At 37.6% G+C, this 16,190-nt stretch overlaps 1 protein-coding gene across 4 annotated transcripts in view; it reads left to right on the top strand.

Annotated features, from left to right (window-relative positions):
* The first annotated feature begins 63 nt into the window (after nucleotides 1-63).
* LOC103470054 (calsenilin) overlaps nucleotides 64-16,190 on the top strand; it is a 41,436-nt gene continuing 25,309 nt past the window's right edge. For 2 of the 4 annotated variants that reach the window (XM_008418185.2, XM_008418184.2), the window contains exons 1-2: nucleotides 64-167; nucleotides 12,351-12,525. In XM_008418185.2, coding sequence (XP_008416407.1) covers nucleotides 162-167; nucleotides 12,351-12,525 — 181 coding nt within the window. In that variant the 5' untranslated portion in view covers nucleotides 64-161. Of the gene's footprint in view, nucleotides 168-4,343; nucleotides 4,464-12,350; nucleotides 12,526-16,190 lie in introns of those variants that run through there. The other 2 variants (XM_008418186.2, XM_008418187.1) reach the window with 2 other exon arrangements.

The following is a 16,190-nucleotide window of genomic DNA, read 5'->3' as shown; positions in this document are numbered from 1 at the left end:
GTGTGTGTGTGTGTGTGTGTGTGTGTGTGTGTGTGTGTGTGTGTGTGTGTGTGGATAAATGTGTGCGCACACATTCCTTCGCATCCAAAGGAGCGACAGTCAGATTGAGGCTCCGCGCAAAGAGGACACACTCTCCACGGGAATCTCTGGGAAAAAGCACCATGCAGGTAGGTCTCAAACATCTTTAATATTCGTATTTTATAAAATAAAATCTTGTCTGTTGTAGACGGAAAATCCCAGAAAATCAATAGTTAAATTACCGTTTGCTCACTTGTGCTACTTGTTGGCTTCTTTCTGCTTTTCGTCGTGTCCCTGCACATCCCTCCGTGATCTCTTTGAGCTCGTTTGCTGCCAGTTTTTGCCCAAAGCGGAGTTTCTTAGTGAAGTTATGTAATTGCAGTTCAGCTGGAAGCTGCATGTGGAGGAGACGCTTCGCTCTGCGCGCAGCGCAAACCCTGCGGACACCAAGTGTCTCACTCGGCATCACCGTGACTTTTCCTCTCACTCATTGAGTCCAGGCTTTTTTTTTTCTTTTTCTTTTTTTTTTTTTTTTTTACGTGGTCACTTTTTCTTCGTGATTCCGAGCGTCACACGTGTCTTCAAAGCTGCTGGTAACGTGTGCGCCTCCAGTCCTTATTGAGCAGCAGGGAGAGAGTGGGATTATGTGTCTGAAATCATGCGTGTGCGTGTTTTCCTCCTGGCTCAGGGGAGCAGGTTGGGAGATCAGTCCCCAACAACGAGCAGAGTCTGGATCGAGCAGACTGGAATGTAAAAAGGCTCAAAGTGATTCCCTGCGCCTCGCAAAGCGCCGCTCGTTAATCCACTCTGGTTGAGTTTTTTGAAGGTTTCTCTCTCTGCGATGGAAATAAGAAACAACCTGTTACAAGATTCGGATTACATCTTTGTTTTATTTAAAGGAAGCAGCTAATTCTCGGAATCCTTTTATTTGTGTGCATAAATCGCTAACAGAATTATTTCATATCGGAAAGGGGGGTGGGGGGGCGATATGGACTTAGAATGTTATCGCAAAATCTTGTAGTTCTATCGTGATAATACAAATTACCAGTAAAAACTATTTATGATTTATTGTACGGCGGTGACTGCACGGCACAGCATTCATGCCACAAAACAAATGCTGTTCTTGATGCCACTTAGGAAGTGGCATTTAAGTCACAAAGCTGCACACAGTAACTGCATTTAATTTTTTTTTTTAATTTACTGATATTTATTGAAACTCTTGTGGAACCAACGGAGAAAATAGTTTTAAAAATCCAAAAACACTTTTAGTTTTTTATTTATTTAACATTATTAAGTGAAATTTATCAAGAGAACAATAAATCAAACATTTTCATGATAAATAATATGATAAACTCAACATAACCTCATGACCACTGAGAGGTGAACACTTATTTTCAGGGATTGAACTCACTTTTTATGGCCAAATTTCAAGTATTTCTAGATTAACCTTTGCAGGCGTCTTTGTCATTTTAAGTCTATTTTAAAATCAATTATTAAAATATTCTATACAAGGTTTTTTTATGAAGTAATGATAATGTGGGAATGGCAGTTTTACAAATTATTTAAGAACCCTAGTAAATACCTATTTAGTGATTATCAAATCATCTATAAATGAACAACATGGATGGATTGATGGATGGATGTTTTTCCTGTTTTGTGTAGGAAACCTGAAGGATCCGGCATGCAGTTCTATTTTGCAGTTTTGATTTATAATCTCTGGATTGTCGTCTTTCTTCCTCTCAGATGTCCATTTTGACCAGTTTGTGTTCACCCTCCAATTCTTCTAGACTATATTGTTGCCAAATGGCTTCCAGCTACTTCCTGTCATAATGCATCTGAGATGCCTGTTGATGCATATCCGGCTCATACCAAGAATCATACTGGAAGCACTGAGCAGTCAGAATGTGAAGGAGATCAGATTGAGATTTCCAGAGTAGCATTCAGAGCACGGATTAAAAAATGCACAAACCTCAGACTGGGAAAGTTGTGCAAATACTAGACTCAATTACGCCTGCAGCGTGGATGTACTGTACTCAAATAAACAATCGCTACGTAATTTAGTAAGAAAGAAGAAATTATATATTTAATTTCAAAGAGTTTTGTGTTTCTTTATTAGACATGAAAATATATTAAATATGTATAAATACAGGCAGCTGTAAGTAATGCATTGGTGATTCAAGTAAGGCTGTAAGAATACATTATTAGGGTTCAATTGCACCGGCGCACAGAGAGAGACTATATATTTATTTTTGTCTTGACCTTTAGTTTTTGTATTAATGTATTATTATTGAATTGCATTAGTTATTGAATAATCATTCCGTGTCAGACTTTTAAACAATATTTATGTCAAATTCCCAAAACTCTTATTTTTTCTGATTTATGTAAACCCACAAATATTCTCATCTGCTTCACCTCAGCCAGCCAACAGGTAACTTTACTTCAATTTGTTTTGACTGGTGGAGTTTTTTTTTTCTTCAGTATTATGTAAATCGTAGTTTAAAAATTGTTGCAGTTTGGGGTCATTGTTAGAAGTTTGCATTATAAACAAGCTTGAAACATTTATAGTGTTCTCCTCTGGCTGACTGTCAACATGCAGGTGTTGGAATTGAATCCTGCTGTGAGGCATCCGAGGGCCTCGTGTTTCCAGTGCTTGACTCACTTCAGTTATTTTAAATAATATAACGAGCAGTTGTTTTCTCATTCTGACCCAATTTCAGCGGCATGAGAGAGGCTGTCAGAGAAGGCGAAGCTGAATTTCCCCCGTCTTAAAACATTAGTAATGCACTAGATCTTCAGGATGAAAAATACTCAGTTTATGCTGGAAACTAAATCATTTTTATTTGATCTAGCTTCTTCTGTCCTTTAAAGTGGATGTTTTATGCAAAATTCATATTTTGCATGTTGTTATACTTGTTGTTTTGCTCTGCCATTTCTAAAAACAGCCAAGTGCTTAGAAAAATAACCCGGCTGTTTTTTGGCAATAAGTTAATATTTTTTAACTTATTGCCAAATAAGGAGGAATTTTCAGATAATTGTGCATCTGTTCACAGCCATTTTCACGTCCGTGTGTAAACATTGAGTTGGATCCTTCTTAAATGGAGCCTCAGAGGTACGGCAAATCCATCCATCCATTTTCTTTCACCCTTGTCCCTCAGTGGGGWCGGGAGGGTTGCTGGTGCCTATCTCCAGCTGGCGTACTGGGCGAGAGGCGGGGTCACCCTGGACAGGTCGCCAGTCTGTCGCAGGGCAACACAGAAACACACAGAGACGCACAACCATGCACACACACACTCACACCTAGGGACAATTTGGAGAGGCCAATTAACCTGACAGTCATGTTTTTGGACTGTGGGAGGAAACCTGAGTACCCGGAGAAAACCCACGCATGCACAGGGAGAACATGCAAACTCCATGCAGAAAGACCGGGGCCGGGAATTGAACCCAGGACCTTCTTGCTGCAAGGCAACAGCTCTACCAACTGCACCACTGTGCAGCCCGGTACGACAAATGTTTTTCTATATTGAATAGCAACCTACAAATATGTTGGTTTCATCCATGAAAACATTCTTAAACCTCCCGATGTCAAATATTCTATTGGATTACTGACAGAAACGAGATATGTTGGTAACTTAATAACTCAATAATTTAACAAACATTAATTTTACTCTGATTCCTCAGCTGATCCTCCAGATGCTCAGTGTTCAAATTATGTTGGTAGCCTCTGACAAATCCTGCACTGTGCAGGAAGTTATGACTTCTTGGGAGATAGATCATGCAAATATGCTCTGCTCTCCCTCCAAAGTCATTTTCCAGCTCAGACTTGATGTCCTTTGAACAAATATCTTCAAATTCTGTTCAAAAGCTACACTCCCTGCTTCAGATGTCTCTTCAGGAATAAAACCGAAAGAGAAGAAGCAGATTTTCTTTTCTCTCCTGCAACAAAGTGATGTTCTGATGTCGGTACCAGTCAAAGAAAACTGACTTCACTACCTTACTTAGGGTACGGCTGGTGTTTAAAAGGCTTGATTTCTGTTCATTTTTGATGATTTTCTGCTTAGAGTTAATGAAACATTTAAAATTAGAACATTTAAAATTAAAATTTAAACAAGTGAAAACCTTTTGTATTTTATGTTTAAGAATTATTAACTTAAAAGAAGCGTATATACATTGCTTGCTGAAAAGTTATTTGTCTTGTTTAAAGTGAAAATATTTGCAGTAGAAACTGGACAAAAGGGGTTATGATTTTGTGTTCTTGCAGTGTTATGTCACTCCTGACAGGTACCTGGTTTCAGGCTGATCTTTCCTAATGGTGCCTGTTTCCTCAGGATGGCCTCACTCTGCCGACCTGCTCAGATCAGTGACGGCATGCAGACAGACTGACTGCAGGGACAGACGGCTTTGTTATGCAGCTGACACCTCGTCTGTGGGACCCACCTGTTAAATAGGTTGTGTGATTGGCAAATTTAGACTCATTAAATAATTGAACAGTTCTAGTAACTTTATCCTATAAGTGGATGGGCTCAGCAGAACCCACATCAGAAGAGCTGTCTGCTGTAGCAGAAACAGATTGCCACGAAACTTAGTAATCTATTTAGTTTATAAACCATTAGAGAGTTTTCTTTTTGTTTTTTTGTCTTGATGCTCTTCATGGTAGGAGTGTGCGATATTGCATATTTCGGTATTGATCCAATACACAGTTCTGAACCGGACGTGTCAAGATGGCGGACCCATGGCTATGAGACCAACACAAAGAAAATATGTAGCATGTAAAAGCTACGTTAGCTAAGCTACTTTTGCTAATTAGTTTGTAAGTAAATATCACTGATATGTACCAGTATTACACAGAGGTGGGCAGAGTACTGTAGTGAGTAATAGTTGTAATGTACTTTTACATTTAATAGTTGTAATGTACTTTTAATTATATTGCTTATAAGTTAGTTAAGAATGAGGAGAGAGCTGGCTCTAAGCTTGTGGCTTTGTTGTCATAGCAACTCCATAGCAACTGCCTGCCAAGATGGCTGTCAGTTACAAAGTTCAAGGAAGTTTGAACATAGGAGCATAAATACCAATTAGTTACAGGGCCGAATAACGATATCAATATCGATATCAATACCGATACTTTTAAATTTAGGTTTGATATGTCATCAAACCTCTGGTCTCTAGGTGTTTCTGTGTTTTTCTCTGAATCATTTTGTTAAATACGTTAACATATTAACATTGTTCCTAAATAAACAAATCAAGCAAAAATACATGATTAAGAAAATACTAAAACTTTTTTGTTGAAAGAAACATTTTCCAATTTAAGAAGATTTAAATATTAAAATCTATTTAAAAAGTTTCCAACTTTTTAAATCAACTGTTTGTGCTGGCATACCATATTTGTACCATTGTTGAATTTTGACTGAGGTTCCACACAAAATCAGTGCAAGACCCATAAATGGCCCCCGAGCTGCACTTTGGACACCCTGACTCTAAAACTTTACAGTAAATAATACAAAAAAAAATCACATTTAGATTTACTTCTTGCCGAGTTTGGCTACAATTTGCTCTAAGCATCTTTAAACTCCTGAAGATAAATATTAAATTAAAAGATATTTCAAACTTTTCTACTGTTGCCAAAAATAAGAATGATGATAGATTTTATCTACATTAAATTTGGTTGCAGAAAATAAAAAGGATGTTCCTTTAAAGTAAAATATACATATTAAGGTCTAAAACATGACATAGAGCTGTAAAGTTGACACTCCCACACAATTGTGTTAAACATTATTTAAAATCTGACCAATATAATGAGAAATTACGAGCTAAAAGAGGGCGATTTGATTTGTGTGAGTGTGTTAAAGAGATAAGAGGATGAACAGTTGTTAATTGAAAAGTCGCTCCTCCGGAGCTCAGAGCCTCCCCAGAGAATTAAGTCTGTCTCCCCATGAAGGCTCAAACATCAATGCAACACACACTCTGTGTCCGTCACAGTCGAGCACACGCAAACACACACAGCATGCGGTCCATATGGATGTGCTATCCTCCCACAGACGCTGCGCTGATTCGCACTGACAGCCACACTGAGAGGCCCAATCGCTCAGGACACAAATAGTCTTGGCTCTCGACCATCAGTCGTATAGACAGAACTCTGAGTCATCACAAGAACATATAGAGAAATCATGATATTTGTATCAACTTAAAGTAAAGGTCACAGGTCTGTTTGAAATTATGTGCAGCAAGCTGGAGCCAAACGGTGGCTTTTTTCCAACATTTCATCAGACTGTCTCCAGCCACCTTCCAGCATCTGTGATCCTTTTCTTCTGTGGAAGACTGACTGATTTGTTTTTGGTCTTAATTAAAAAAAACTTGGTTGGTCGTGATTTCCATATATGCCTGTCACAAAAACTAAGTTGATATATTGTCCTGATAATCAATAATATTGTCATTTTGAGATCATTTTCAATAATGATAATAGCATAACAATGCCAGTACACCTGAGCTTTCACTATTGCAAATTTCACTGGATGACAAATTGTCTCAGAAATGATTGAGCTAAACGATAAATTTGTTCTTTCAGACCATTTTCAGCTGATATAATGATAGTGACATAATAATAATGTCCTTTCTCAAAGACTAGCAAATTTTAATTTTGTGCAGAACACTGCACCTAGAAGGCATTTTAAAAATACAAAATAAATCACAAACAAAAACAATACATTGAAAGAAAATAAGAACCACAAACAATGGACACCATAATAAAAAGGATTATGAACAAAATTCCCCTTTGACAAAATATTAATCATCGGAATGGAAATTATGAACCTCATTTTAATTAACATTTAACTAACTGATTAATCATCTTTGAAAAACCTAAGTAGAGCCTCCTGCACAACCAACATGAATGCAATAAATGGTTTCTGAATGGTAAGTCAAAAAGCAAAAAAAAATTATTTTCCAGCAGCCATTGTACAGTGCATAAAACTAATATTTCCCTTTGGAAAATTAAAGGGAAATTAAATCAAATTAAACTTTCACATTCAAAAGTATTTTTGAATTTGAAAACCAGCTGACCAAATTTTCTTAAACTCATCTTAGGTTGGTGGTGACCGAGTGAGCTTGGCTGGGGTTGCTAGGTAACGGCGCAGTGCCCGTCAAATGTGACTTAACCATCGGGGAAAAGCTCATTTTTCAGACACCAAAACACATTAACTTGTTGCAAAAAAATTGGTGGATGTTTTTTTGTGTGTGCTCAGGCTGTTTTTAGAAGCAGTTGAAACCCAAATGGAAGAACAACACTGTGCTAATTTTTAATTTTGCATAAGTCCCCTTTAAAAGAAATGTAACTTCACAATTTAAGGCCTTGAAATTAGGTCTCTGTCTCTTTAAGAACGTTCCACTCCTGATCAGAACAATGCTCCTTTACTATGCCATTTACAGCCGTTCTTAGAAGTGTTGGACTGAGAAGCAGTTTGTTTGCTAAGCTCAGTAAACGTTCAGTTCCACCAGGTGTCTGCTAATTGCTGCTGCCGCTAGTCTGGAGGGGTTTAGTAGGCAGTAATCTGTGAGGCAGAGGCTCAGTGTGTAGACAATAAATGAATGATTCTTTTTATTTCTAGCTGTTTATTTCAACCTGCTGTTGCTGCACACATTGTGCCAACAAAATAAGCAAACTTTGTTGTGTCATTTCTTACACAATAGAGATATGAAACCACTGCTGGAGATCCTGGATCGTGCATACGGTTTTATCTTTTTCTGGCTGCTGTATGCGCTGCTCTTCTTCCTTTGTGCTGTCACTATCTGTCACTCGCTGCTCCTCCTTGTGTTCCTCGTCTCATTTTTTGGCATTGTTAAAGCACACACATGCTTGCAGAGGCAGAGTCTCCCATGGATCCTGCTTTGCTTCACCTGTCCTGCAGTCTGGTGGCAGGTGACGTTATGGTGGGAGAAGAAGGCCTTCGAGGAGGAGAGCAGAAGAAGGAGTGATTGACAGAGAAATAAATTGGAAATAATGGGGAAGTGATGAGATGGAGCAATTGAGGATGGAGATATACAGACATCCAGAGGGAAGAGACATAATAAATATTAATGTGAGGTGCTAATGAAATGGCTGTTGTTTTCCATTCTCTGTGTAGTCTGGGCTTTATTAAATGTAACCCAGTGGATCAATTGGAGCGTCTCTGATTTTCACGACAGATCAATCTGATTGAACTGAGAGCAGGAAAAAGGTTTTTCCAGTCCAACAAGCCAAGTTTTGTATTTTACACGTCAAATTGTGACAGTTTGGAAGGTCAAACATTTCCAAAGCTGAACTAAAAGTTTCATTTAGTTGAAACTAATCTTGCCGTGAACAAACTCTTCTTCTTTGGCGTCTTCTGTTCTGCTATAATCTCACAGTTACCTTAATGGAAACTGAACAAAGCATTTTGGCAACAAGGCTCTAAATGTCACTTTGTCTTATTTTATATAAATCACTGTTTTGTGTGAGCAGGACGTGTGTCATATGCTCATCATAAACCCTTAGCTTATTAGCCAATATTAAAAGCTGTCAAGATTTAACGTTCAAAGATGAAAACTTTTTTTTTAGATTTTGATGGAAATTAACTGTGATGATGATGATTCTCAGTCATCTAGATAATATTATCCCTAAAGTAGAAGTTCAGTTGATGTATTTTATTGTTTCTAAAGATGTTTCACCTCTTGTCCTAATGTTTGGATAATCAGGCGAAGGTGGGCAGAGTACCCAAGAATTATACTCAAGTAGAGTAAAAAGTATTTTGTAAAAATTCAGGTAACTAATAGATAATTTAATATTTAGAAATTGCATCATCGAACAGACCAAAATATAAAGTTAAGTGGAAAATTTGGTATTTTAAGGACCAAAATGACAATAATTCATATAAGTAGCTAAAAATAGCAAAATTAAGCAAAAAATAATGTTTACAAATCAGTTTATTTAAATATAAAACTTATGAAACTTTAACAAAAACTGCAGGTGCGTGTCTGGTGAATTTTGGTTCAAACATGTTTGTTCTTCATTCATTGGGTAGAAAATCCAGACATTTTACTCAAGTAAGAGTAGAAATAGAAATACTTCATAAATTACTCAAGTAAAAGTTAAAAGTACAGTGAAGTAAAAATACTCTTACAAGTACATCCTTTCAAAAAAGTTACTCAAGTAAATGTGACTGCAAATGTAACTAGTTACTACCGAACTGTGGAGACAACAAACCTGAAAATGTAACACATATTTTGGTCACCAATCAATCAGAGTCTACTGGACTCTCAGGTGTGAAAACATCCTTAGGGTCTCTCCTGGTTAACTGACCTCAATGGAGGAGTCGCATTAAAAACGGTTCAAATAAACCAAAATTATATCAAGTTGATTGGGCAAGCCAGTAAAGAGCTAAAAACAGATCAAAATGTTCAGAAGCAGGTCAAGTTCAGATTCTCGTGGTATTTTCGGTGGCTTTCCCTCAGGCTCTGACATATTGGGCTGCATGTTTCATTGGCAAAGTTTTCCCACAGTAAATATTGGTTCTGGAGTTTGTTAACCTCTCAGTAAAGACTGGGAAGTTTAGTCTATATCTTTACACTGCAAAAACAGAAAATCTTACCATGTAATTCTGGTTTCTAGTGCAAAACGAAACAAGGCAAAACCAACTCATAAGTAACTTTTCAGCAAGATATAGAAGCTTGCTTTAAGTCAATAATTCCTTCATATTGATGAAAAAATACTTGCTACATTAGCAGATTATTTCATTTATAACATAAAAGAAAAGTAAATTGCCAGCAGAACAAGTTCTTTTTCATCAATATGAAGGAATTATTGACTTAAAACAAGATTCTTTAACTTCCTAAAAAAAGTTACCTGTAAGATAGTTTTGTCTTGTTTCAGGTGTGTTAGGAATTACACTAAAACTACTTGGTAATATTTGTGTTTTTGCAGTGTAGAGTCGTTTTGTAGATCAACTCCAAACGTCTCTGTGTTTTGAGTAGCATCATGTAAAGTTTATGCTTCATGTAAACCAACATTTATTCGGCGGCTGATCCTCAATCATTTATAGCAGAGGATAATACTGTGTCTGTGCTCTGTGTTTGCGTGCAGAGTCGCGGCTGTTTGTTCTGCCTTACGGGCCGGGGTGGCTGTGAGTTAGTGTGTGTTTCAGAGGCTGTTCAGACTCTTCAGCCGCAGGTCAGGGCCAGCCGGAGCATTAAGGAGCAGAAGAGAAGCTTGAAATGGGAGCATGTGAGCCGTGATCGGGAGAACTCCGCCGTGTTCAGCAGCCCGTGAATAAACAACTGATACAGCTTTGAATTTCCTTTTGTTTACACTGCGTCTGTCTGCATTTTGGTTTCAGAGTGTCACAGAAAAGTGGCGTCAGAAACTATTCTGGCTTTTCATTTAATCCTTCAAAGAAGTGAGTTTTGATGTGCTTTCAGATTATGCCCCTCCGCTTGATGCACTTTATTAGATTAGTGGCTAAACAGAGTATTTTCAGCCATCTCTTTCCAATTTGATGCGCTGTCGCTGCGTTATGAGTCAGTTCAGCTCTGTCTGTTTGTGTTATTTATACTGGCTCGTACAATATTCGGATAGCTCAGAGTTTTTCCACATTTTTAGACGTTAAAATCACCAGCACCTCTGTGTTTTATTGGGATTTAACGTGATTGTTGAATACCACGTAATATGTGTTGCATAAAACATTGTGTTTCTAATGTGACACTCATGTAAGGGGTGCAAATACTTTTAGAAGACACTGAATGCTGATGCATTCATTTCGTCAAAGCTGCACAGAAATAGTCCAAGATTCCTCCATCAAAACAAATCCTGCGACTCCTCTGACAGTCAGCAATTCATTATGCGAATTGACTTTGGTTCTTCGAGAAACCTTCCAGCATCCCATTGCTTTCTCTCTCTCTCTCTACCTTCCAGAGAGGCATTTGCATGATCGGACTCCCGAGGGATCAAATAGCCATTAAACATCCCCACTGTTTGCGTTTGTGTTCGTTTCCGTCCTCCCGCCTCCCTCGTTCGCTTCTCCTCAATCATCCTTTTCTTTCCTCTCCTTCCAGCAGAACAAACAGAGCTGCGTGTTCCCCCTCTTTCATCTTCCATCTCTCTGAATAAATGTGTTTGCTATGCACGATCTCTGCAGGAGCGGCTAAATGTGGCTTCTGGAAAGTTTAGGTCATTCTCACCACACCAAATCAGTGTTCGGATTAGAAAATGAGAAACTGAAAAGTTTTGTCTTCTCTGAAGAAATGCAGAATATGAATGAGCTGCAATGGGTTGGTGTTGCATAAAAATACTGTAGAAAAAATGATTTAAAGGTCCTCACAGCTTTAAGGTTTATTTTGGTGAAACATACTGATTATTGCCGGTTTTTGTAGCACCACTGTTCCGTTTCTGTTCAACAACAATGAAAAGGTCCAGTTTGATTTAGAGTTTATATGCAAAACCATGCAGAAGTCATGATCTAAATGTTTGCGTTTCGCATCCAAGCATCAAATCTGTTGAAATTGACTTGACTTTTCTCTCATTTTAAGTTCAGTACCTGAACTATTAAGTACATGGAGTGGAAAAGTGTTTTGTTTCTTACAATTTTGTGAAAGTTTGTCACTATTTAAAAAACAAGAAAATGCAGACAAACTTTAAGGAGACTTTTTACACCAACATTTTTGTCTCAACGTCTTCCAAAAAGCAGCCCAAGTGCTTAAATAAAACTCCCAGCTGTTTTTTAAATACCTCCTGAATTTTAAATCAAATTCAGAAGGCGCTGTGCCGTTACCTAGAAACCGCAGCTGAGCTCCGCCTGTCACCTCGCAACCCAAACAGAGCTCAAGGCCGTTTGGTCAGCTGGCTTCACCGCTTTATGCTCTGTACAATGGCTGATGGAAAAGACAAATGGTTTGTTGTTGACTTACCACCCAGAAACCACGTACTGGGTTCTTGTTGGTTGTGCAGGAGGCTCTACTAATGCTTTTCAAAGATGTACGGATGTTTTCATGTGTGAGAGTAAATGTTGAGTTAGGGGGCGTGGCCAGCAGCAGTTTATTTGGATTTAAAGTGACAAGAGACTCTAAACAGCTCATACTGAAAGGAGCTCAAAATCTACTCATCTAAACAAACTAATAAAATGTAGTGGACATGTTTTATTTGGCCCATAGACCTATTCTAACCTGTCCCAGGAAGCATAACCTTTAAGTTTCACAAAACAATTAAAGAAATATGTAAAATATAAAATCACAAAACCTAATAAGAAACAGATTTCTTTTTCTGCTTTGTGTAATTTAGTCCTCCTGGGTTTCTGTGTTGATCTGAACTTCCCTCTTTCCTCTCCTCCAACCAGGCAGACGGCAAGATGGTGGACGGCAGCCTTCTGGGAGATGCGAACGGCGTGGATCCAGCGCCGGGCCGGGTGAAGAACTCTGGGAAGTGGCAGAAGCCGAGGTTCTCCAGGAAAGCTCTGATGAAGTGCTGCCTGGTGAAATGGATCATTGCCAGCACGCAGCCGCAGGACAAAGGTGAGATGTCGTAGCGGGAAAGAGAGCGGGTGAGACTGACACGAATGAATCCACAGGAGCTGGTCGTACGGAGCGCGTTCAGATTGATTGTCGACCCGATCGGATGGATGGAGACCCTGTGGGCTCCACTGACTTATTGTGTCTGGCAGAAAACCTCAGGGTCAAGTATCTGGAGATCATTGAGCTGCACACACTCATCTATCAGATGTGCTGGGAGAGTGTTAGCATTCTGGTTGGTCCTTTCTGTTGTTGACACAAACAGACACTTTCTATCCCTAAAGCCAAACAAATCAGAAGATTATTCTGAGTTAGACTCTTTTTATGGCATTACTGTGATAAAATTATTAAGTAATAGAACATTTCCTGAGTTATATGTTTAAGACACAAGTCTATGATGCTTTTTTTATTTACATTTTCTGAGCTATACAGTAAATATGGCCCCATTAGAAAGTATTGGTTTAAAGAAAAATACAATGAAAAGTCTGGAATGACGAAGAGTATGTAAAAAGAAAAACCTTTCATACAAGAAATTCATAAAAAATAAGAACTACTGAAAGAGAGAACAAGTATAAACGATATAAAAATATAAATGAAAATACTTCTGTAGTGAGTATTATAATAATCTTTTAAAGAACAGTAAATATGGCATTTAAAGGACTAAACAAATAGATCAATAAAGGTATTTTCCTGTCATTGGAAATAATTTAAGGAATGATGGATTTATGAGTTTTTAAAAAAATATGTAAAAGAAAATATTTGATGGTTACAAAGGCAAATAACTTTAAATTGTGTTGTTTTTTTGTTTTGAATTGTTTTCTTTCCTTTTCTGCTTCTGTTTAGTACTTTTTATACTTTGTGGGTTTTTTATATAACTGTTGCGGGCTATGACTCGGTGGTTTGGTTTAATTATAAGTATTGTGCTTCTGCCTGGACCTTTTTACGTCACGTTGTTTAAATTACGGAAGTATTTTGAAGTGAATTAATTAGATGCATATTAGGGGCATGGCATATAGAAAATAAAAATAAAAAGAGAAGTAAATTTCTGCCAAAAACTCTGAAATTTTTAGCTTAATCTCAGAAATTTTCTAGAAAAAACTCTGAAGTTTCTGAGTTTCAAAGTTGAAAAATCGTCTCATTCTCCACATTTGTCTAAAAAAGTAAAATAAAATCAGAATGTTTTTTTAATAGTTTGAGTCTTTTCAAACTCAGAAATTTCTATTTTTTTCTCTCTAGATTTTTTTTAGATTAATCTCAAAATCTCAATTTTTTTTTTTTCCTTAAAAGTTTTTACTTTTGCAGCTTGAGAGTTTTTTCTAGAAAGTTTCTGAGATTATTCTCAAAATTTCTGAGTCTCTAATACTTTGTCGTAGATAATAATTTACCTGCTGAATTAATAAAAGAAATCAACCACTGAATCAGAATAAGCTTAACTTTAAAGTACAATCAGGAAAAAAATTGTATTAAGGGTTGAGATAGATGCAGCCCTGAAAAGGAAAAACTCTCCACTAATTTTTTGTTGGCATGGTGAAAACATTTATCAAGATTCATTGTTGCTTCAACAACTCAAACTCTTGGTTTGTGGGAGCCTTAGTGCTCCATCCAGTGGTCCATTTCTGCTTCTACATGATTTATACTCTGATTGGTTTATAGTTGCAACTTTATTTAATCTTTCTTTTTAATGATCCTTTCAGTTTTCTTCCAATATTTTCCTTGATTTGAGCTGGAATTTGCAGTATTTCCTGTGTCTTGGTGTTTTTCTCCTTTTCTTAGACTTTTTTTGTATTTTTTCCTATTTCTCCAGTTTCTAGTGCCATTTCTTTCTCTGTTTTCCTCACAATGTTCTTATTACAAAGGGCATCTGTGTTCTACTCTATCCTGCTGCTCTTTGTTTCCAGATTGAGTAAAATCTGTTCAATAACAGCAGGACCTTACAAGGAGAGGTGAACTAGTTTCCTCAGGTCAGCGGTGCAGAGGAAATGGAGACTGAGCATTGGCAGTCATCAAACCCTCGACTCGATAATGGCGAGCAGCTAAAAATAGCTTCTCTGAGACGAAGCTGCGCATCAGAAGAAAGGCAGAGGTGATGTTTGGTGGTTTTGGAGTGAAGAGGTCAAACCAATGAGGAAGAAAACAACCCACTCTGATAAAATGCAGGATTTGAAGTTTATGCAGCTCAAGATTTGAGGAAGAAGAAAAGTAACAAAAATTGGATCATATGCAGATGATATTTGGACCGTTTTTTGCAATTAGTGTTGGTGGATTCTTTACGTCTGTTCTCAAGACAGGAAATGGCTACAGATAGTTAAATTTGTTGACAGTCTTCGGAAACGGATGGGGTCTAATGAACTAGATGTTATTTTTTTTCTTACTAATAAAAGAGCGTAAAAGCTTAAATTTGTCATTAACTATTTGACTACTGACGCATTTGAGCAGCAGAGGGCGCTACAGAAGCTCAAGCTTTGCATAAAGTAGCACACATACAGCTATGGAAAAAATAAAGAGCCCACTGCACTGAACCCGTCTGAAAACCTCCTGGTTATTCCACCAAATATTGATTTCTGAACTCTTCCTGAGTTAAAACATTAATATTATTGTCTATAAATGAATTTGATCTTGTTTTCTTTGCATTATTTGAGGTCAGAAAGCACTCAAATAATGAAATAATGAGAAAATGTCTTTTTCCCCCTCCTCATTTTCTGCAAATAAATACAAAATTTTTGCTTGGAATTTCCAAGATATGTTATCAGTAGTCCATAGAATAAAAGAACAATGTTCATTTCACTCAAACATATACCTATAAAAAGTAAAATCAGAGAAACTGATTATTTTAAGTGGTCTTTTAATTTTTCCTAGAGCTGTATTTGTGGTGTTTTTAACTAAAACTGCTAATTTTAGAGGCTGTGCTCACTGCAGGAGGCCTGAAGGCAAACCCCTCACAGGTCAGCGAATCAAAAGGAGACATTTGGTGTTTTCCTTCTGCACGCTCCCTCTGGTTTGTCCTGATGTTTCTTCATGTGGAAGAAGCTTTTAGCAGCACATTCAGATTCTGTGCTGTCAAATGGGTGACAACTAAAGCTGTGAACTTTGCTGGCACACACCTTCCTACAGCTGTGCAGCAGCTCAATCTTTATTGAGAATCTTAAAGAGAAGATAAGACAACCAAAGCCAGAAACGCTGGCCAAAATGTGCGATAAAGACAAGTGAAGGTGGTAAAGGATTTATTTAATCGCTCTGCACACAGAAACAGAATCTCCGTCCTCAAGACGTCTTGATTTTAATCTTCGCTGTTGTTGCTCTACTACACATCAGCACAGATCTGGCACATTTTGTAATGTTTTTCAGACTTTATCACTAAACTTGTGACCTTAGCTGGACGGCCAAAGACGGCAAATCCTTTTAAGACACAGATGTCAAACTCAAGGCCCAGTGGCCAAATCTGGCCTATGGCGGCTTCTTATGTGGCCCTCTATACTCCAGAGGGACGCAATAAAATATTATTTTAACAGTTTCTATCCGCATACTGCCAAATTACATCAGTCAGTCCCTTGAGTTTTTCATGATTCTGCAATTGTGGAAATTCATGCAAAATCAACAGATCCCCAGACGTTTTGTGAAGATGCATAATTGTGAGTTTATTCCAAATTTTCTGCAAAAATGGTCAAAAA

Source organism: Poecilia reticulata, linkage group LG9 (assembly GCF_000633615.1).
Source record: "Poecilia reticulata strain Guanapo linkage group LG9, Guppy_female_1.0+MT, whole genome shotgun sequence".
NCBI classification, from domain to species: domain Eukaryota; kingdom Metazoa; phylum Chordata; class Actinopteri; order Cyprinodontiformes; family Poeciliidae; genus Poecilia; species Poecilia reticulata.
This window is presented reverse-complemented; position numbering and strand designations above follow the sequence as displayed.